This window comes from Nicotiana attenuata, chromosome 6 (assembly GCF_001879085.1).
Source record: "Nicotiana attenuata strain UT chromosome 6, NIATTr2, whole genome shotgun sequence".
In the NCBI taxonomy this organism is placed as follows: Eukaryota; Viridiplantae; Streptophyta; class Magnoliopsida; order Solanales; family Solanaceae; genus Nicotiana; species Nicotiana attenuata.
This window is the reverse complement of record NC_031994.1, coordinates 75,644,229-75,665,246: the sequence shown is the minus strand read 5'-3', so window position 1 is coordinate 75,665,246 and position 21,018 is coordinate 75,644,229. Positions and strand designations below refer to the sequence as shown.

General features: G+C 34.7%; 3 protein-coding genes, 1 long non-coding RNA gene, 2 other non-coding genes and 1 pseudogene across 8 annotated transcripts in view; 4 read left to right on the top strand and 3 right to left on the bottom strand.

Annotated features, from left to right (window-relative positions):
* Positions 626–699, bottom strand: TRNAT-AGU. The gene has a single exon. It is a non-coding gene; the product is annotated as a tRNA-Thr (tRNA).
* LOC109227239 lies at positions 3,214–5,832 on the top strand. 3 transcript variants are annotated; one of them, XR_002068242.1, is made up of 5 exons: positions 3,214–3,355; positions 3,883–3,926; positions 4,508–4,721; positions 4,843–4,894; positions 4,992–5,832. It is a non-coding gene; the product is annotated as an uncharacterized LOC109227239 (long non-coding RNA). The 3 variants fall into 3 exon arrangements; XR_002068244.1 differs by having other exon boundaries at positions 3,883–4,205; XR_002068243.1 differs by lacking the exon at positions 4,843–4,894.
* Positions 6,139–6,210, top strand: TRNAW-CCA. The gene has a single exon. It is a non-coding gene; the product is annotated as a tRNA-Trp (tRNA).
* On the top strand, positions 8,622–9,731 carry LOC109227995 (myosin light chain kinase A-like). Its single transcript, XM_019393183.1, has one exon. The coding sequence runs from the start codon at positions 8,622–8,624 to the stop codon at positions 9,729–9,731; it is 1,110 nt and encodes a 369-aa protein (XP_019248728.1).
* LOC109227994 (premnaspirodiene oxygenase-like) lies at positions 10,359–12,471 on the bottom strand. Its single transcript, XM_019393182.1, has 2 exons — positions 11,978–12,471; positions 10,359–10,425 (listed from the first exon to the last, which is right to left on the bottom strand). The coding sequence occupies exons 1-2, from the start codon at positions 12,469–12,471 to the stop codon at positions 10,359–10,361; spliced, it is 561 nt and encodes a 186-aa protein (XP_019248727.1).
* Positions 15,361–21,018, top strand: part of LOC109227993 (phosphoenolpyruvate carboxylase kinase 2-like) — a 10,148-nt gene continuing 4,490 nt past the window's right edge. Inside the window, exon 1 of the mRNA XM_019393181.1 lies at positions 15,361–16,021. Coding sequence (XP_019248726.1) covers positions 15,361–16,021 — 661 coding nt within the window. The remainder of the gene's footprint in view (positions 16,022–21,018) is intronic.
* LOC109228321 lies at positions 17,401–20,256 on the bottom strand (annotated as a pseudogene).

Below are 21,018 nucleotides of genomic sequence, written 5' to 3'. Positions count from 1 at the left end.
TTCTGTCGGTAAAGCCTTGTTACCGACGGACATCCATCGGTAACTTGCGTCGGTAAACAGGTGATTTTTAGTAGTGATATATATAACTCTCTGTGTGTGTTTGTTATTACTGTTACGTATCAAGGTTTCCTCCCAAGGCATAGGTTACTCAAATCAATATGCAATACAATCATACAAGTATATCAAGTCATAGTGATGTCTGATATCATACATCATGACCAAGCTTTGTAAAGTTCATACTCACGACTAATTAATTGCAAAAGTTCTTCAAGGAGAAAAACAAGAAGCCAAACTTAAAAAGTTAAATTACATAGTATGATCTATGCTAGAAGAGAAAGCAGTCTAGGTGCGTTCCTACATATAGTTATACAACATCCAAAAGACCCGTGAAAACATTTGCCAAAGCATAAGAGAATGACGACGATCTTTCTGTTCTTTTTTGCATTCATGGTTGCATATGATTTGCCAATTGTAGAAGTCTAAGAAAAAAATGAAAACTTTGCCAAAGCTTATGAGGGATGAGGATTAGCACAGGGAATAGCTCGTGAAGCAGTAATGTGTTCTGTATGATCCCTAAGAGAACTGCTGGCAATTAATTTAGCACACAATTGACAGCAAAAAAATTTGCTTTCATTGAGAGTCGAACTCAAGACCTCCCGCTTACTAAACGGGTGCTCTAACCAACTGAGCTATGAAAGCTTTGTTGTATAGCTTCAGTGCAGCTAAATATTTAGCAATCTCAGTAATTTTGTCAATTCTTATGGTGTAATTAAGCCCCTTTATACTTTCTTTCTATCACTTTTTTTTAGCTATAACATACTTTGTTCTCAAGGAAAATGGAAATTTTGTAGTAACTGTTAATTTCATCTTCACTCAACATTGAAATTTATGTATTATGAACCTTTAAAATAAAAAAATCATTCAAAGAAATTTATTTATTACAGTTGAACATGACATATGCTTAGAGCACAACGAATTGGAACAGAGATGGTAAATTTGTATTTACAACAGCATACAAATTAAAAAATAAATTCCGTAAAACTTTAATACAACTTTGATACATCTACAACATCATATAAACTAAAAAAAAATTTATACAACTAATTATATATATACAACTTATTTATAACTTATCAACAACTTTCATACATACTTAAAATAAAATTCATACAACTAAATATACAGGATACACTTATCTACAAATTTCATACATTATTTCTACCTAGTTATATACAACTACAATATCATATAACTTAAATACTATTTTTATACAATATGTCTTTTGTATATTTTATATTTGATTTATACATAGTAAAAACAAATTTCATACAACTAATTATATATTATACAAGTTAATATACAACTTGTCTACAACTTTCGTACATTATCTCTACCCAGTTACATACAACTACAATATCTTACAACTTAAATACAATTTTTATACAATATTGTTCAACTTTCATAAAATATTTAAATAAATAAAAACATATATAAACACCAGAATACAGTTTTTTTACAATTTTACTACAAATTTACTACAAATTCGTAAGTACAATGTATGTCATGTCTTCTTCTTCGTCCTCTTCGAGTTTCAAACTGAAATTCAGCCAAAATCAAGTCTAATTTTCATCAAAACACCCTCAAAATTGAGATATTAACTCCAAACAATATTCCCAATTATTTGCAACAACACCCAATCAAAAAAAATAATGATTTTGAAAACCCAAATTCGAATTCAAAGCTTCAAAGTTTTTTAATGGCCGTCAATGGTGGAATTGTTGCTCTCTTTTCTTTTGCTTTACATTACCGAAATTAGGGATTGAGAGATAGAGAGACGTAGAGAGAATTCCCAATTGTTTGCAACAATACCCAATTCAAACAAATAATGTTTTTTAAAAACCCAAATTCGAATTCAAAGCTTCAAAGCTTTTTAATGGTTGTCAATGGTGAAATTGCTGCCCTCTTTTCCTTTGCTCTACATTACTGGAATTAGGGATTGAGAGATAGAGATAGAGAGCGCAGGAGAGAGAGAGCTAGAGAGACGGAGAGAGAGCATGAGGGAGAGAGAATAAGGATGGGAAATAATTGATTCCTAATATAAGGGATACTCATTTAATTCCTAAAGTGTACATAATTGGTAATTTTGTATATAGGATGTAATTAAATTAAAACTTGAGTAGGGAGGGTAATAAAGTTTCTAATAGTGTATAAGTATGTAAAAATCCCTTCTGTGAAAGTCGCTCAAACCATTAGACAACCCAAAGAGCAAAAATATAAAATAATAAAAATGGAAAGGGAAAAAAGTGGAAGAGACCGTCTAGAAAATGAACGCATATACAATCCTTGATATATAACACAATTGGCCGCTCGGCCAAAAATATTTACACTCTCTAGACGGTATACATAAATTTATCTATCTCTTTTATATCTATATCTACACTCTATTAAAAGTATGAAATCCCTTAACGAAATATCGTTTTTAAAAATAAGTTTCACATTGAACAATTATGTAATTTAAATTATTTTCTAATATTTAAGACCTAAAATTAAGTAAAATTTTAATTATTGCCTAATATTGAAGAGTTCAAAATCAGCTAAATAAGGATAAAAAATATTTGAAAACATAAAGGAGAATACGAAGAAGTAAAAGGTAAGTTTTTTTTTTTCACATAAGGAAACTCCACGACAAAGTATTGTGTAATTTTTGTGTTCTTTATCCTTGTAGTTTATCGTGCAAAATCAATTTTGCTTCTTTATTTCCTTTTCATATGAAACTATTTGCTTGGTTGTTTTATAACCGTTTCATGTGTTAACTTTTTAAATATTTACTTATTTAAAACATTAAAATCACCTAATATTTAGAACCATATCCAAAAATATTTAAAAAATTTAAAATAAATTAAGATTTTAACTACCTTAAGTAGAGGTTGCATTTATTTTGATATAAATTGTTATTTTCCAATAATTTATTCTTCTTGTATATAAGTATATTCATTAATTGATGTAGTACACACATTCATGAAATACAATAAAACTAGTTATATATTAATTATATATAATATATATTATACATTTATCGGCTATTTTTTTGGACGATAATTTAGGGTTATTTTGAAACTTTCAAAAATTTCCGTGATGCCGTTGCACTAGGCTAAATGTACTACCAACTAAAAGACATTTGGGCTTTTTCAAAGTCAAAGCCCACACCTCTGTGTCTAGCAAACACAAACTCCACAAAAATCACAGTGCTGGAAAATTAAGCAAGTACTTGTTGACAGGTTAGCTAGTTTGCCGCTATTATTTGAAGGGTGTTCAACTCAGTAGCCTCTGTGAGTTTCTTTAGAGAACTGAAAAGGTCAAATTTTCAAGCTAAATACTTCTCTACTGTTCTTGATATTTGTTCTTTATTCAATTCATTGCACTTTATTTTATCAGAAAATGGTACACGCTGTACTGTAGACTGTTATGGAGAAACCCTTCAAATTTGTTAGCTATAGAGATGGGATAACTTTTCCTCTGTATGATTATTTGGGTGCTCAAGCTTTAGTTTTTACTTCATGGGTTTTGGGTTATTACCAAAAAAATCTTCTTTCAACCTGATATTTAAGGCTTTAAACGAATTGGGTTTATTTGAAAGGCAGATTTTTTATTTAAAAGAAAGAAGCTTTTGCAGAAAGTATATTGGTGCTTCTTCAGTAGTATTAATTGAAGATTCTGATTCTTGTTCAAATGGTGAAAGTGAAAGCAGTATGGAAAATAAAGCAGTAGTTGTTCCACTAAGAAAAATATATAGCATCAAGGTGAACATAGATAAAGCTATAGAATTTTACTCTATATTTGAGCCTTCTTTATGATCCTCATCAGCATTTAACATTTGTGCAGACGGCAGGTATGGCGGAGTGCCATCCAACATATAGACCCAGTTTGTAAGCAATTCTTTTTCCCAGACAGTGGCAATATTTGACACAGTTTTCAGTTCCTTGGTCATCATTTAATAGCTGCTGCATTGGCAAGCAATTCGTTTTCCTGGACACTTTCCACAAATTTTGACTTTGTTAAAGCCTGTTTAGTATTCCATTCTAAGTATGCACTTGGCATATTGGTAGGGAAATGTCAAATTAGCTTGGATCATCCCTGCAACCCGAAGCTTGATATTGAAACTTGAAACCTATCTATTTCTCAAGATCTGAAAGTTAATCAAAGTGGTGAGGAAATCTAGTGAATTATGAATGGACTTTGGTTCATTATCTGTTTTGCATTCCACAGTTGCTGCCTCAATTTTACTTAACTACTCCCTCCTTTTCAATTTAGATGAGGTAGTTTGACTCGGCACGTAGTTTAAGGGAAAAAAGAAGGACTTTTGAAAAAGCTTAAGGGGTAAAAGCTTAAGGGGACATGACATTTATGCGGTTATAAAAGCATCTCATTAACGGTAAAATAGGTAAAATGAAGAGTTTAAAGTTGAATTATTACTAATTGTAGAAATGTGTCATTCTTTTTGGAACAGATAATAAGGAAAGTGCGTCATCTAAATTGAAACAGAGGGAGTAATACTTTCATGATGGTAGGCTTGATGATTTTGAAGGTCATAGCTTATACCGACTTGGAAAAGAGGCGTGGATCCTGTTGACCTGACCTGTTACTGCTGAGGATTGATATGAAGGGTTGTAAATGGAGATCTTCTCAATCAACAAAGTTTCAGCCAGACTTATCTTCCACTGGTGAGTATATATGGCTGAGCTACTGTAATGTATTTGTTAAGCTGGACTGAAAATGCTGTAATGGAACTTTGATTTAAAGAATTGTTTCTGGACTTGGTACTGACATTCTACTCAATATTAGCTACATTTCTAGTGCAGAACTCCAAGATGAATTCTTCGGATTCATACTACAGGTGGTGTCAATCATAACATATGAACACCTAAAAAACACTTTTTAATTGGGGAATCAATTAAGTCTCTGATTGGTTCTACAATGTGTTGTTGTTGCAGGGGAAGAAAAACTTTGGTTTTATCATGTTTGTAGCCATATGTGGCATTACGCAACTAATGTCATCCGTTCAGTCTGAATCAGTTGACACCCTAAAGCAAAGAGGGAATTACTTAGATTAGCAGTTTTTCAGTTCAGCTGCATCTAGATGGGGGAAAACAATCAAGAAACCTTTCAGGTTAACGGAGATGACATCTTCCGTCTACTGATCGGTTTGACAGCTACTTCTGCTGCGGTAATAATCACTTAGTTGATCAGGGATCTTTTGGAATACATAACAAAGGGTGGCTCAAGCCCGAATATCTGGAAGCTTGGAAGTAGGTGGTTAGACCTGTTTTTGTTCGAATGAGTATATCAACGAGGCTGTCATGCAGATTGCAGTAGTGAAGCAGGTTTTCCATCGATTAGTCAAGCAAAGCTAACCAAAGTGAAGGTATTCATTCAAGCAGTAATGGCATACCGATAAAAAAAGATCGGGGGCATCAAGATTTGGGATTTGAGAAACACATAATATTATCTTGGATGTAACTATGATTTAAGGTTACACTCTGAAGTTCCCTGTAGTGATGAAGTTACTTTGGTTCATCACTATTCTCTTGAAGAAATATAAGAGGGTGAGAGAGAACAGAGTTGTCTCCTGCATGCCTTTTAACTTGAGAATTACGTTGATGCATCAATTTTTCCAATGCAAATATTAATAGAACAAAACTAGGTATTGGTTCTATAACCAGGATACGAGTTGTATAACTTGTGTTCACAATCCTACTTTCATTTTGGCCTTACGGTTTCAGATATCTTTTCTATTCAATCGGATTCTCGATTATGATAAAAACTGTTCTTAGTTTCTGCCCAGAAATGACTCTTCTTCATCCAAAGATAATAAAAATGCCAGTATCTTTCCAGAAATTTATTTCGAGTTCATTCTTAGTCCCCTTGAACACCATTGTTGCGGGTATTATTTAGTAATTTCAACCAAAAAACGCATTATACATGCCGATTATTTTTTTCTTATGCAACGCTGCTTTGTTTTACGGAGATAAGTTTTGCTGTGGGATCAATTTGAATCATTGATACGTCGGGCAAATTTGGTTAATATTTTTAATCAGCGACAGGATATATTAATAATAATGAAAACTGTAATACAACAAGGGATCCGTGGCGCAATGGTAGCGCGTCTGACTCCAGATCAGAAGGTTGCGTGTTCGATTCACGTCGGGTTCAATCCCCCCGATTCTCAAGGTCCCCCAATTTTTTGCTTTTTTTGGCTATTTTTTTTCCTACATGATTTACAGGGAACATCAAAGTAAATCACAAGATAGACATGAACAACTATATACAATATGTTGTATTAAAAAAGTATAGAGGTGTAAGAATGATTAGCAGAAACCTTTATGGAAAGCAGCTGTATGTAATCTTTATTTGAATTATGCTAATTTAGGAATTTCACGTGACTGGGTAATACTGTCAACCCTCTCTTTATAACAACCTCGTTTGCTCCGAAATATTTTGGCTGCTATAGTAAAGTGTTGTTATATAGGACATATATTATAACATAATATAATATTTGATCCCGAGAAAAACTCGGCTTTTATAGTGAATGCCTATTATATAAAGATGTTATAGAGAGGTCTGACGGATTTAAAAGGGGCAAAGTAAAAAATGTTGCTACAGTCGAAAGATTTACTACTTAAAACACCTTTATTCACTTATTTTTTGACTTTGCAAGTGAGATTAAAAGGGCAACAATATAAAATATTGCTGTAGAGGAAAATTTTACTATTTATAATCACTTTATTGCACTAAAATATTTCTTTAACGAAAAAATACTTTTTTTTTGGCCACCCGGTGTTCGGTACCCGCATTGGAGCCCGACTATATCCGGATTCGCGCCGCGTAGGGCCCCATTCGGGGGGAAGCGCTCCCTACCAAGGATTTTTCCATACCCAGGGCTCGAACCCGAGACCTCTGGTTAAGGGAGAAGCAGTCCCATCCACTGCACCACATCCTTTGGTGGTTTAACGAAAAAATACTTAATTTTACCCAAGTATCATATAAGTCAATTAGACATAGTAGTTTATTGAGAATAATTAATATGCTTTAGTGACACCAAGAACTCTTGTTGTGAAGTGGCATCAATAGAAGGTGGGACTGGAAGTTTATGCAAAATGGGAGGAAATTTTTGTTCAAAGAGGAATGCCCATGTCTATTTTGATGGCTTGCATCCAACTGAGGCTGTGAACGTTGGACGATGCGATGCGTGACGTCTAGGGGCGTAATTTGTGATCAAAGACTTGATAGTTTACGGGATTCTACAATTCACGCCAAATATCACATTTTGCTATATATGTTCTTCATCGACGCGTGAGTCGAGATAGGGTAATAGGGCTTTTCTTCCAATTTCAAAGTTGAAGTCTACCCTACAATTGTTAAACTACTCTCTCAAGTTTAAGACATTGCCCTTTGTCATGTCAAATTTTATTTTCTTAGGTAGAATTACTTGTGTAGATAAGATATTATGCTTGTACAATCTCAGTTGCTTTTATTTTTACTTATGCACAATCGATGTTTATCTCAATTGAGAAAGCCTATTCACGTTTTAATTGATTACGCAAGAAGAATCACGATGCATATTAGACAATAGGTAATTGATTACAGCAAAATTGTTTTTTCTTTTGGTAGATTACTAAAAATCTGCTATTTGAAAGAAATACCTAAAATAAAAAATTAAGATATATTAGCAACAATTATGATGATACGTAGTATTTATTGCAAAAATTAATCAAGAGGATGATTATAGTATTTCATGAAAAATTGGGCGTACTACTTTTGTGCTACACATTTGAGTAAAAATCTACTATGAATGACATTCTTCACTATGAAATATTTTATCATCGAAACATTGTATGACATTTTAATTCTAGAACGTATAAACATAGGAATTGACATAATATTCAGAATAATCCTATTAACAAAAATAACTTGTTTATCTGTTTTATTTTTTGCTCATTCATCTTCCTTAGATTAGAAATAATTAAATTCGTTAAATGATCTTAGTCTCATTTGAAATAAAATATTTGCATTTTTATTGCTTACACACAACAAAATTTAAGGTGCATGTCTTGTGGTAAATCGAGTATTACTTACAAATAGTTGTGTAAAATCGAGAAGAAGATTAAACAAATAATAATAGAAATTAACCGTTCATCCAAAATTTCATAAAATAGGCCTTAATTATTATACTAATGTATTATCATATGTGACTTCTAATTATGTGTTAACATGACTTTTCTTCTTGGTGATTTGTAAATAACATTATATACGTTTATATTAAAAATCAAAAGGACGGTTTTGGAATTTAATAAAAATAGAGTTAGTAGTTCTCTTTTTGAATTGTTGTGGGAGAGGAATGGAATTTAAATACGTGAATGAATAGGGTCATTTTTTGAGAAAATAAAAAATTGAATAGGGCCGTAACAGAAATATGGAAAGTAAAAATAGGAAACAAAAGTTAGAATCCTACTTAATAAAGGATTGGGACAACTTCACCATATAATATAAGAGTACGAAGCAGCAGCAGCAGACGTTCACGAATTACAATTTACATAGTGATATTTCACAAATTACTTTCAGAAATGGCTTCACTGTTGTGGAAGAGAGTGAGAATACTGGGTGAAGGTGGATTTGGGGTTGTTTCTTTAGCTTCGACGTCCGATAATCAACCTCCCACGTTAGAGCGTCTTCCACCTCTCATCGCCATAAAATCTTGCTTACTCCATCGCTCTCAATCTTTGCAAGAAGAAGAGGCATTCCTCAGCATGTTTGCAGACTCGCCTTACGTAATTCACTGTTTCAGACCTAATATTGAACTACAAGATGGCGTCGCCGTTTACAACTTACTTCTCGAATATGCCTCCGGAGGAAGCTTAGCCGATCGTCTTCACAACTACAACTCAGGGAAAGGTCTGTCAGAGTTTGAAGTTAGAAAACACACTAGGAATGTTGTTTTAGGGCTCGTTCACATACACAGCAGAGGAGTTATTCATTGCGACATCAAGCCCGATAACATTCTTCTTGCGGGCTCTGATGAAACTGCCAAGATCGCAGATTTCGGGCTCTCTATGACTTTGGAACAGAGCAGGGCACAAAAGCATGGACTGAGGGGAACTGAAAGGTATTTGGCACCAGAATCCGTGGTTGACGAGGAGTACGGAACAGAAGTTGATATATGGGCTCTTGGTTGCACTGTCTACGAGTTGATGACGGGGACACCGCTGTGGGAATCAGATGAAGATAGTCAAGATTCGAATGTTTTATACAGAATCGGGTTTGAGGAACCAATGTTTCAGAATGCCAAGTTGTCGAATGAAGCACAAGATTTTTTGAAGAGGTGTCTAGTCAAGAATCCCACTTCACGTTGGACGGCGGAGATGCTATTGAACCATCCGTTTCTGAATTCATCAAAAGTAGCAGACAATAATGTCCAGCCTGCAACAAAGACAACAAAGAGGCTAAAGATTATTTTACGCAGACCGCAGCAGAAGATAGCATTCAAGAATCCCAGTTCAGGTTGGATAGCCGACATGCTATTGAACCAACCGTTCCTGAATTCATCCAAAGTAGAAAACAATGTCCAGCCAGCAACAAAGACACCTAAGAAGCTAAAGATCATTTTACGCAGACCGCAGCAGAAGATAGCAGTCAAGATACAACCACATAACCGTGATCTGATCATAGGACATTGATGCAATAATGAATCTGAAGAAATTAGACAAGGGAACTCGCGGAAGGCTGCTGGCGATACTGAAAGTAGATACTCAGATTGATAATTGATTTGTAAAATAGTATGTAAAAGAACTACGTGTGGGCTTGATCCCTCTTTAGGATTTTTTAGTGGGGTACGTAGGCAGCCTGCAACCAAGATGATCAGGTGCAGCCCCTTCTTAGTTAAAAAACAATACAATTGAATACTGTGTATGTAAAAGAACTACGTGGGGGCTTGATCCCCTTTCTAGGATTTCTTGGCGGGGTATGTAGGCGGCCTGTGATCAAGATGATCTCAGGTGCAGCCCCTTTTTAGTTGAATAAAATGAAGTTTTTTTATATTCTCATAGTTGATCAATGCTCCTTACAAAGAGAGGCGACTTGTTGTAAGTTTTTTTTTTTTGGTCATTGATGGGTGACATCAGTATGTAATACATACCTTAGTAAATTTGGCAGAGTTCTATTCTGTTTCATTAATTTATATTAAGTGCTAGTCGATTTTCAAACTACAAACTCTGTTGCAGATTCATAAACGCTACTCAGCAGTTGAGTTTGTTAGTATAATATGACTGATGTGCTGCACTTCTAGTTTCCATGTTAGTGCACAATCATTTGTCAACCAATTTAGAAACAACTGGCTTCCTAGTAGATTCAACTTTTGTAATAAAGTAGAATCTGCAAACATCAGGGGAAACCATAGAATTAGAAAAATAATAAGTTTAAGAACAAACTTATGTAAATATTTTAGACAATAATGAATACCAACATTTCAAGTTTGTGGGCTCTCTTTCTCGGTTATGGGATTACTGTTGTAGGTGACACTGTTGTTACAAGAAAATTAGTGCTGACAAGGTGGTAGTGTCTATTGGGAATATATTGTTCCTGCAACTTCTCAGCAGTCCTATAAATGGCCTGAAACTGGATTCATGTCACAAAATGCATTGATGAGTTCTGTAGGACTCTCCCCCAGTAGTTTTGCGCAGGTACTGACCCTGAAACATCAACTGTAAATTAAATGTCCTCTAAACAATGTACGATAGAGAAGCTCTTGTTTTGAATAGCACAAAAGTCTTGTAGAGTAGCACATTGCTTGTGCCCTTCATCTGCTAACTTCTTTTTCATTTTTTCCTAAACAGAAGAGAAATTAAAATGTGTTAAGTGCGACATAGGTTAGCAGAGAATTTATATCTTCCTTTATTGTGATAAGTCAGATGATTTATCATCAATAATTAAGTGGTCTCCGAGGTTATATTTGTATATTTTGCCTTTACAATTCAGAACTGTTAGTCATTATTGTTCAATCCAGGGTTATGGCATGACTTGAGATAACTGCAACTAGAACAGTAAAGCATGGTTCCAGTACTGAGAAAGTTCAGTAGCCTTATAGCTTCAATTATACTAAGCTAAACTAGTGAATATCATAGGTTCTTTCTTACCTCGCAACTGCATGAGTGAGCTCTGAAATGCCTATTTTAATTCATCACAGAAGATTCTTAGTGTGTAATATAGTGAATAGATTGTTCGTTGGACCTGTCATGTGTTCAATAGATTGAACTGGCTCTTTCATTCAATTGATGGTTAGCTTTTAGTTTCATCTTCAGTTTTCCCTTGATTTATTGTTGCTATTATCCTGCAGTGATGCTTATCTCAAAAGTATTAAAACAGCCTTAGATTTTCCAAATATGCAGTATTGTTTAACGGATAATAACCATTACATATTGCTGGCATGCATCAAACATTGCAAATGATTCCTCCAAACATAAGAAGAATATGATCCTTTAAGTTCACAACAAGGGGATCAATCGTAATTCTGAGTATTGGTAAATTTGCAGCCAACATATATGAAAAGAAGTTTTAGCTGTACCATTTTGATCAAAGTATCAATTTAACAACTACACTAATTTGGTATTGGATTGTCAACCAAAGTTTTCACTTTTAGTTGACTTGGTTAGATATAATTCCGCATCAAGTAAATCCGGGATATCAATGTGGGCCCAAAATAATGACATAAAGAAAAGAGAAACAAAATGTGATCAAACAATTACATACTACACAAATAGCATAACAAATTCTTTGATCTGACATTTTGAACCAAAAATGTAAAACCAGTTGTGAAGCTTATTTTTTGCTAATTTTCAGTGAAAACTTCAAATACAAAAGGGAGACACAAAAAACAACAAACTAAAGCATGACATCCAAACATTCATCGTTTTTGGCAATTACGTACAGATCTTTCTCTTTCGCTGCACTCATTCCAGGTTTCTCACTCATATCCAAATCTTTCGAACTAGTTCCATATGGAAGCTCCCAGTTAAAGTGGTAGAGAAGCCGAGCCAAAGGATATCTAAAATTAGCTAAACCAAACTGCATTCCAGGGCAAATTCTTTTCCCCGAACCAAATGGAATAAACTCAAAGTGATTTCCCAAATAGTCAATAGAAGAATTTTCAAATCTCTCGGGTATAAAACTCTCAGGGTCATGCCAAACTTCTGGATCTCTTCCAATTGCCCATGTATTAACTAGTACTGTGGCCTTAGAAGGTATTGTATATCCATCAATACATGTTTGTTCCCTACATTCCCTATGCACTATACTTGGAGCGTGTAACCTTAATGTTTCTTTAACCACTAACATTAGGTACGGCAAATTATCAAGATCTTCTTCATCAAAACTCGATTTCCCTTTGAAGGCTTGTCTCACTTCACTTTGTGCCTTGGTCATGACGTTTGGGTTCTTCATCAGTCACTACTAAAAATCCGGAAAAAAGCGATCAAAATTTGGCAACCAAAATTGGTCTGTCAGGAAAAGCGACCAACGTTGGTCGCTAAATTGGAGAAAATAATTAAATAATTATTTTAAATATATTAGCGACCAAGGTTGGTCGCTAATTTGGTCAAAATGTTGACCGGACTGGTCAGACTTGCTTGGTCAAAGAAATGCTGAAATTAGCGACCAAAGTTGGTCGCTAAAGTGGGACCCACTTATAAAATTTTAATAATTATATTATTATTTAAAAAAATTATAAAATATAAATAAATATAATTCAAAATTAGCGACCAAAGTTGGTCGCTCACGAAAGGGGAAGCAGAAAGAGACCAACTTTGGTCGCTAATCTGGGACCCAGTTATAAAAATTAAATAATTATATTATTATTAAAAAAATTATAAAATATAAATAAATATAATTCAAAATTAGCGACCAAAGTTGGTCGCTTACTAAAGGGGAAGCAGATAGAGACCAACTTTGGTCGCTAATCTGGGACCCAGTTCTAACATTTAACAATTATATTATTAATTTAAAACATTATATAAAATATAAATAAATNCTATGTAGTTCAAACACTTGTAAAGTATAAGTCAATGGTATGTGCAATCAGTTTTCGATATCTTATATGTCTAGCATGACATGAAAATTTGATATGCATCTAAAGTCTATTATATGGCTTATATAACTTAACAATCCCTGAAGGATTTGAATTGCTTAAAGCATATAGAATTCATGGTCATGAAGTACTACATCCTCAATACAATTTGTGCACAAATGTATCTTGCTATAAGTATATGCATGATAATATGATAGCAAGAGTTTTCACCTCTATGTGAAGATATTGAACTGACGATTCCAACAAGATCATATGAAGATAATTCATCTCTATCAAGAATGATGATTTCAAGGTGCAATATATTCATTCAAGTTAATATGGTTGATTTGTTTATCAAATATTTACCAAAGATCTTTTGAAGATAGTGCACAAGATTGGAATGCAAATGCTTAAGGATGTGAAGTGATGCTCTCATGAGGGGGAGTTAATACGCGTTGTACTCTTTTTCCCTTACAAGGTTTTGTCCCACTGGGTTTTCCTTGCAAGGTTTTTAACGAGACAACCAAAAGGCGTATTGTTAGATAAGTGTACTCTTTTTCTTTTACTAGAATTTTTTTCCCACTGGATTTTATTTTAGTTAAGGTTTTAACGAGGCACGTTATCTGTTGAATAGACATTCAAGGGAGAGTGTTATAAATAGAGTTCTATTTATGGTGAATGTCTATATTTAGAGAGATTCTAGGGTTTTTACTTGGTGGCTAATTCACCATCTCCCTATAAATAGAGGGTTCTATTCCATTGTAATTCATCCCAAAATTCAATAAGAATTCTCTCTCTCTACTTTTCTCTGCAATACTCTTCTTCAATAAGTACTATTTGTATTTTTAATTTGTTTATACATGAGAGATTTTAAGGTGTATATTCTGAGGTATAAGTAATTTGAATATTAGACGATAAATAATTTGATTATGAATTTGTTGCTTTAAAGCAACATTTGAATTTGAATTAAAAAGTAAAGTTTTACTAGAAACTAAGTAATTCATCTCAAAATTGATAAAGTAAATTGATTAGCGGGAATTGGAAATTGCTCGTTTGCTAAAACCTTATTTCCTTAACCGTTGATTCAGTATGTTCCTACTTCCTATCCCCAACGAATTCTCATAAATCTTCATGCTTTATACTATTTTTATGTGTTAAATAATTTTTTTTCTTGAGGATTTGACACTAACCTGCAAAAATCAAGAGGACGATTTATAGTATTGATTAATAAAAATTGGCGTAGTTCTTTTGTACTCCACATTTGAGTAAAATTCTACTATGAAAGACATTATTTACTATGAAAAGAATTATCATCGAAATCGGTAAGAAGCCTAGTTCTAGAATGTACAAAAATTGGAATTGACATAATATTCAGAATAATCCTATTAACAAAAGAAATTTGTTATATTTGTTTATTTTTTGCTCATTTGTCTTCCTAAAATTAGAAATTAAATTCGTTAAATGACCTTAGTCTCATTTGAAAGGGATAATGCATAAAATCATCCCCGACCTATGGCCATAAAATCTTCAATTTCAACACCACCCGTAGAAGCTCTTCAACAATGACAGATACTTTACGTTTGGGAAGCGTGATAAAAGAATGGGTTTAAATAAAAAAGCTTAGTTTTACCTTTGGGAGCCTTTCTTATGGCTTATTTTGCATGGCACATGGTGATTATATAGAAGACGAGCCTTTTAAATTTAGTCCTTAAGCGCTTGGAAGAGGTGTAGTCACGCTCAGATTTTATTAAGCGTATAAGGTTAAAGAAATTCTAGGAAAAAAAAGTTTAGGAGGTAATAGGACCCCTGAAAAGAAAAAATATGTAGTAATGCATTATCCCCATTTGAAATAAGAAACTTGCATTTTTATTGTTAACACAAGAAAAGGTTGAGGTGACGTAAAAAATAAATAGGGCCGTAAGTAAAAATAGGAAAGTTAGAATCCTAGTTAATAAAGGATTGGATGTCATAATACTCATCAACTTCGCCTTATAACATAACATAAGGGTACGAAGCAGCAGCCTAATTAATGATGGATTAGGGGAAAAAAATTTAAATACGTGAATAAATAGTACAGTTTTATTTTTTAGGGGAAAAAAATATTCGTAAAAATAGGAAAGTCAGAAACCTAATTAATAATGGATTGGGATTTCCTAATACTCGTCAACTTCACCTTATAACATGAGAGTACATATAAGCAGCAGACGTTCACAAACTACATAGTGATATTTCACAAATTACTTTCAGAAATGGTTTCACTGTTGTGGAAGAGAGTGAGGATACTGGGTGAAGGTGGATTTGGGGTTGTTTCTTTAGCTTCGACGTCCGATAATCAACCTCCCACGTTAGAGCGTCTTCCACCTCTCATCGCCATAAAATCTTGCTTACTCCATCGCTCTCAATCTTTGCAAGAAGAAGAGGCATTCCTCAGCATGTTTGCAGACTCGCCTTACGTAATTCACTGTTTCAGACCTAATATTGAACTACAAGATGGCGTCGCCGTTTACAACTTACTTCTCGAATATGCCTCCGGAGGAAGCTTAGCCGATCGTCTTCACAACTACAACTCAGGGAAAGGTCTGTCAGAGTTTGAAGTTAGAAAACACACTAGGAATGTTGTTTTAGGGCTCGTTCACATACACAGCAGAGGAGTTATTCATTGCGACATCAAGCCCGATAACATTCTTCTTGCGGGCTCTGATGAAACTGCCAAGATCGCAGATTTCGGGCTCTCTATGACTTTGGAACAGAGCAGGGCACAAAAGCATGGACTGAGGGGAACTGAAAGGTATTTGGCACCAGAATCCGTGGTTGACGAGGAGTACGGACCAGAAGTTGATATATGGGCTCTTGGTTGCATTGTCTACGAGTTGATGACGGGGACACCGTTGTGGGAATCAGATGAAGATAGTCAAGATTCGAATGTTTTATACAGAATTGGGTTTGAGGAACCAATGTTTCATAATGCAAAGTTGTCGAAGGAAGCACAAGATTTTTTGAAGAGGTGTCTAGTCAAGAATCCCAGATCACGTTGGGACAGCGGAGATGCTATTGAACCATCCGTTTCTGAATCCATCCGAAGTAGACAATAATGTCCAGCGTGCAACAAAGACACCAAAGAGGCTAAAGATTATTCAACGCAGACCGCAGCAGAAGATAGCATTCAAGAATCCCAGTTCAGGTTGGACAGCCGACATGCTATTGAACCAACCGTTCCTGAATTCATCCATAATAGAAGACAATGTCCAGCCAGCAACAAAGACACCTAAGAAGCTAAAGATCATTTTACGCAGACCGCAGCAGAAGATAGCAGTCAAGATACAACCACATAACCGTGATCTGATCATAGGACATTGATGCAATAATAAGAGAAGAGAATCTGAAGAAATTAGACAAGGGAACTCGCGGAAGGCTGCTGGCGATACTGAAAGTAGATACTCAGATTGATAATTGATTTGTAATATAGTATGTAAAAGAACTACGTGTGGGCTTGATCCCTCTTTAGGATTTTTTAGTGGGGTACGTAGGCAGCTTGTGATCAAGATGATCTCAGGTGCAGCCCCTTTTTAGTTAAAAAAATATAATTGACTGATGTACATATGCTTATAGCTAGTCAATCAGTACTCCTTACAAAGAAAAGGTTTTCTTTTGTATATATGATTTTTGCCATTGATGAGTGGCACCAGTTTTGCAATACATGCCTCAGTAAAATAGTTGCATAGTTCTGTTTTATTTCATTCATTAATACTGCTAGTCAAAGTGCAAACTCTGTTGCAGATTCATATATGTTGTTATCTTCTGATGTTGGCTTGTACAAATCATAAAGTTGAATGAAATGTTTCGAAGCTTGTTCTTTATTCCTTCCTTGGATTTTGTCATATTGCCTCTTTTTGGCATCCGAGCTCCTCTATTTGATGCAGCAGCCAGCCTCGCATAAACAACACTAAGTTTTTGAGTTTGTTATTAATGTTGATCTGCGATTGGTTTCTTTAATATTGCTGATCTTCTGCGTTTTTAGTTTCCATATCTGTGCTCGCTCTTTTGTTAACCAATTTAGAAACAATGCTTTTACCTGTCAAGTACTACATTGAAACGTTGTGATTTAAGTGAAATGGAAGGGAGTGCTTGTATTCTGGGCATGACAAATATAATTTTGATATATAGATGAGTATATGATAACATAGACATGCATGTGTCAGTGTCGTTTGATTTTCATATGGAAAAAATTGAAGTACAGCCCACTGTTCCATTGATGGGAGATTGAGAGATTTGTGTTGTTAGAAACTAACTCATAGTAAGGATCTTGGAATTACTGTTATTCAAATATGCGTTTCCTTACAAATGTACACAACATTTCATCTATAAAACCACCACAAGAAAGTACTCTTCTTGGATGCAGACTTTATGTAACTAATCAACACTGCAACAATAATAGCTTAGATTCTAGACCATCATAAGAATCCTATTCTAAGTTAAACACATCTGATCTGTTGAAAAAAAGAGAGAAACTCGAGGTTATTTGCCCCGATCCCTTGCAGCCAGCTATCCGAGGCTGTCACTACATATATAGGACCTACAAAGACATCACTATATATACTCTCAATTCATCTGCAAAAAATAACTTGTACACCTTCAGAAATCTTCACCATAATGAACATGTAGCTAGGTGATCAAGACTGGGCATGGTGCTTCGCGAGCTTTGCAAGGACACCAACAGCCAGAGAATTTGTATATGTTGTCGGCTCAGTCATGGCTGAAGTTGAACGACGATCTTCAAAGTTATCATATCGATCAGGACCACCAACAATGGCGCCTGTTAGCTCATTAGTATTGGGTTTTTCTGTGTTGTACCAGTATACAAAACTCATGGAGCAGTCCACTAGTTTGTTTGGAGACATTTTCGGGACAGAGGCGCCTCTGTGATGAGCTTGAGTTGGAGGTTTGTTCCCAAAACCAACCATGTATGATTTTCCTCTTGGGTTTTTGCCTAGTAGATAGTCCATCTGCATTTTTTTCATTATTCATAAGAAACTTTGTGCTTTCATTTCTCAATGACAATTTAAAGGTGTGCCCACATACACGGGCATAAGGTTTAGAATCTCCTGTTCCAAATAAAAAATATAGTACTGTGGCAGAAATAGCTCTCATGAGTATGACGGCGTTAGAAATTTTTATCCAGGGCTGGCCTACTGCTAAGATTAAAATTGCGAAAAGCATCAGAAAGTGCTGATATATATTACCTTTTGCTTGGCAAAGGCCATGAGATCAGCTGAATTGAACTGTTTGTTACCACAGCTGACCTTTTGCTTATGGTTGGCTAGATAATCACTATAAACACTAAACAGAAAAGCTGTGGCAGTAACATATTGAGTATTAGCTCCATCTCTAAGGTGAAGGAGACCCCCTGATAAATTAAACATTTGGCAGTTGAACTTGTTAAACCATTGAAACAAGCTCAATAGATGAAAGACATGAATTTTTCTATGTACAAAACAAAGAAGTACCTGGAGATATATAAACCTGGTGATGGGGGCTATGTGGAAGTATTGAGCAAATATAACCATCGGCCTGTTGCTTAAAATTCCGTAAATCTTTCTCCCCTTCAAAATAGAACTGCATATTATGGACCAAATATCAGCACTTTTTTTGACCCCAATTGTGCCCTGGTGTGGTTGCATGGCACCACACGTTCGCGTAAAGAGTTTTAATTATTACCTTAGAGAGGAGTATTTGAGCTCCAGCATATTTAAGGTCCCAACTAAATTCAGCTACAGTTGCAGTAGTAGCCTCTTCTTGTATGAATCCCAAGTATGTTGGCCTCCTGGTTGCTCTATATAGCCATGTTGCTGCCCACAACAACTCATCCTACATTTTTTGCACATTTTAGTTGACTAACAAATTACAATAACTTGCATGTTACTAATTAACCATATAAAATGAACATAAGGGAGAAGGACGTTACATGAAAGCCAGAAAAGGAGCAATAGAAAGGGCATTCCCCATCATAAGTTTCTTTATGGCTTTTGGCAAACTGAAAAAGCTGAGCCACAAACCCAAAAAAACTACTATGAGCATATATTTAGGAGCCAAATGATATATAACATTACACAATGAGGAAATAGAACTAGTACCAGTTTGGCTTTGTTGATAAGTTGACGGGCATAGGTACGATTGGTTCCACGAAATACAACAGAAGCAGCAGCCATTGCTGCAGAAGTCTCAGCAGCAACCTCTGTTCCAGGATTACTCTGGTCTATCATTAGTACAGTTGTCGGCGTTTTCATGTTTTCTGGCCTTGTCCAACATTCATGATCTTTCACTGGATCTCCAACCTTCAAAAAATTTAACAATTAGATCTTGATAATCTTAGACCTACAATAATTTTCAATATTCTTGAAAACTATTGGGACTAACCTGGACATAGAGACGATTACGCTTAGAACTGGCATTCAAGAAATAATCAGTGCCCCATTTGATAGCAGACTGAACATTTTTCAATTCTCCAGCAGCTGTGATTGATAGCAGCCCATGCTAAGGTTGTTACTGTGAAAGCCATTGGAAGACCATATTTTACGTTGTCTCCAGCATCATAGTATCCTCCTACAAGGTCAACCTATATATAAAAGCAAACATTTCTTAAATATTACACAATAAATGTCAACCCATGATCGAATTCGGAAGCACAAACATAACATAACATGTTATTATAATAAAATGGGAAGGGGGGGAGAGAGAGCTATACATTTACAGTATTGCCATCTTGAAGAGCAGAATCTCCTCTCCATAAAGGCCTGTGATTAGGAGGAATTTTTCCTGATCGATGTGCCTCGAGAAAAATAATCGATTTCGTAAGAGCTTCTTGATAATTAAAATCTCCATTTACAACCACAAAATTACCTTGAAATATATTGAACCATGCAAGAAGAAAGGTTCCAAATGCCTTTATTACAGAAATGTTCATGACTAATAAAAACTAAATAATTCCGCCTACTAGAAACTAAATAATTCATCTTAAATCTGATAAAGTAAGTTGATTAGTGGGAACTGGAAATTGCTCATTTGCTAAAACCTTATTTCCCTGACCGTTAATTCAGTATGTTCCTATCCCCGAGCAGGGGCGGCCCAAGGGTCAAACCACTAGAGCAAAGTCTTTAGGCCCCCAAATTTTGGGGTCCCAAATTTTTTTGTTTTGTTTTGTATTTGTATGGAGATCCCGACTAATCTAGATTCGTACCACGTAAAGCCTAGTAAAAGAGAGAACACATTTTAACAGGATTTGTTTAATCACAGGATTCGAACCCAATATATCTAATTAAGGTAAGTTGGATCATACACATCTCACAACAATCTTTAGAGGTAGGGTCTAAATATATTGGGTATTTATAATAAAAAAGTGAAATATTTTATAAAAGGTAAAGATAAAAAATAATACTTGGACTATTGAAGATACCAAAAAACGAATTCTAAAAATTTATTACACGTTTTTAGTGAGAAATGTAAAAGGTGAATAATAATATAGGTACTTCACTAATTATGTTAATCGTAAAATTAAAATAATAAAAAATTTTATATTCGCGATAAAGGTTTAGGGAGAGTGATTCTCTTTCTCCAATTAAAAGTTATATTGTTCTTTGTCGAAAGAAAAGAGTTTTGTTTTTTCTATAAAAAACAAGAGTTGAAGAGTACCATTTATTTTTACCTTCCTATACCATATATGAAACCTTATTACCCTCAATGTTTAAAGTTTGTGTTAATTACATTTCAGCATACCAAATTACCATTTATATACCATAATTCAAATTAGGGATATAATTAAGGGTGCATTTATATTAGGCGCTAATTTAGGACCGTATCTTCCCACATTTATCTTTACCCGTCTCTCCTCCCCCCCTCCCCCCCCCTTTCGT

What these genes read in the sequence shown, in the direction of transcription:
- LOC109227995 (XM_019393183.1), top strand. Translation starts at nt 8,622, where the DNA reads ATGGCTTCACTGTTGTGGAAGAGAGTGAGAATACTGGGTGAAGGTGGA.
- LOC109227994 (XM_019393182.1), bottom strand. Translation starts at nt 12,471, where the DNA reads ATGACCAAGGCACAAAGTGAAGTGAGACAAGCCTTCAAAGGGAAATCG. An exon ending in GCAGCGAAAGAGAAAGATCT is followed by an intron (nt 10,426 to 11,977) that starts GTACGTAATTGC and finishes TGATGTTTGCAG; the next exon opens with ATTCTACTTTATTACAAAAG.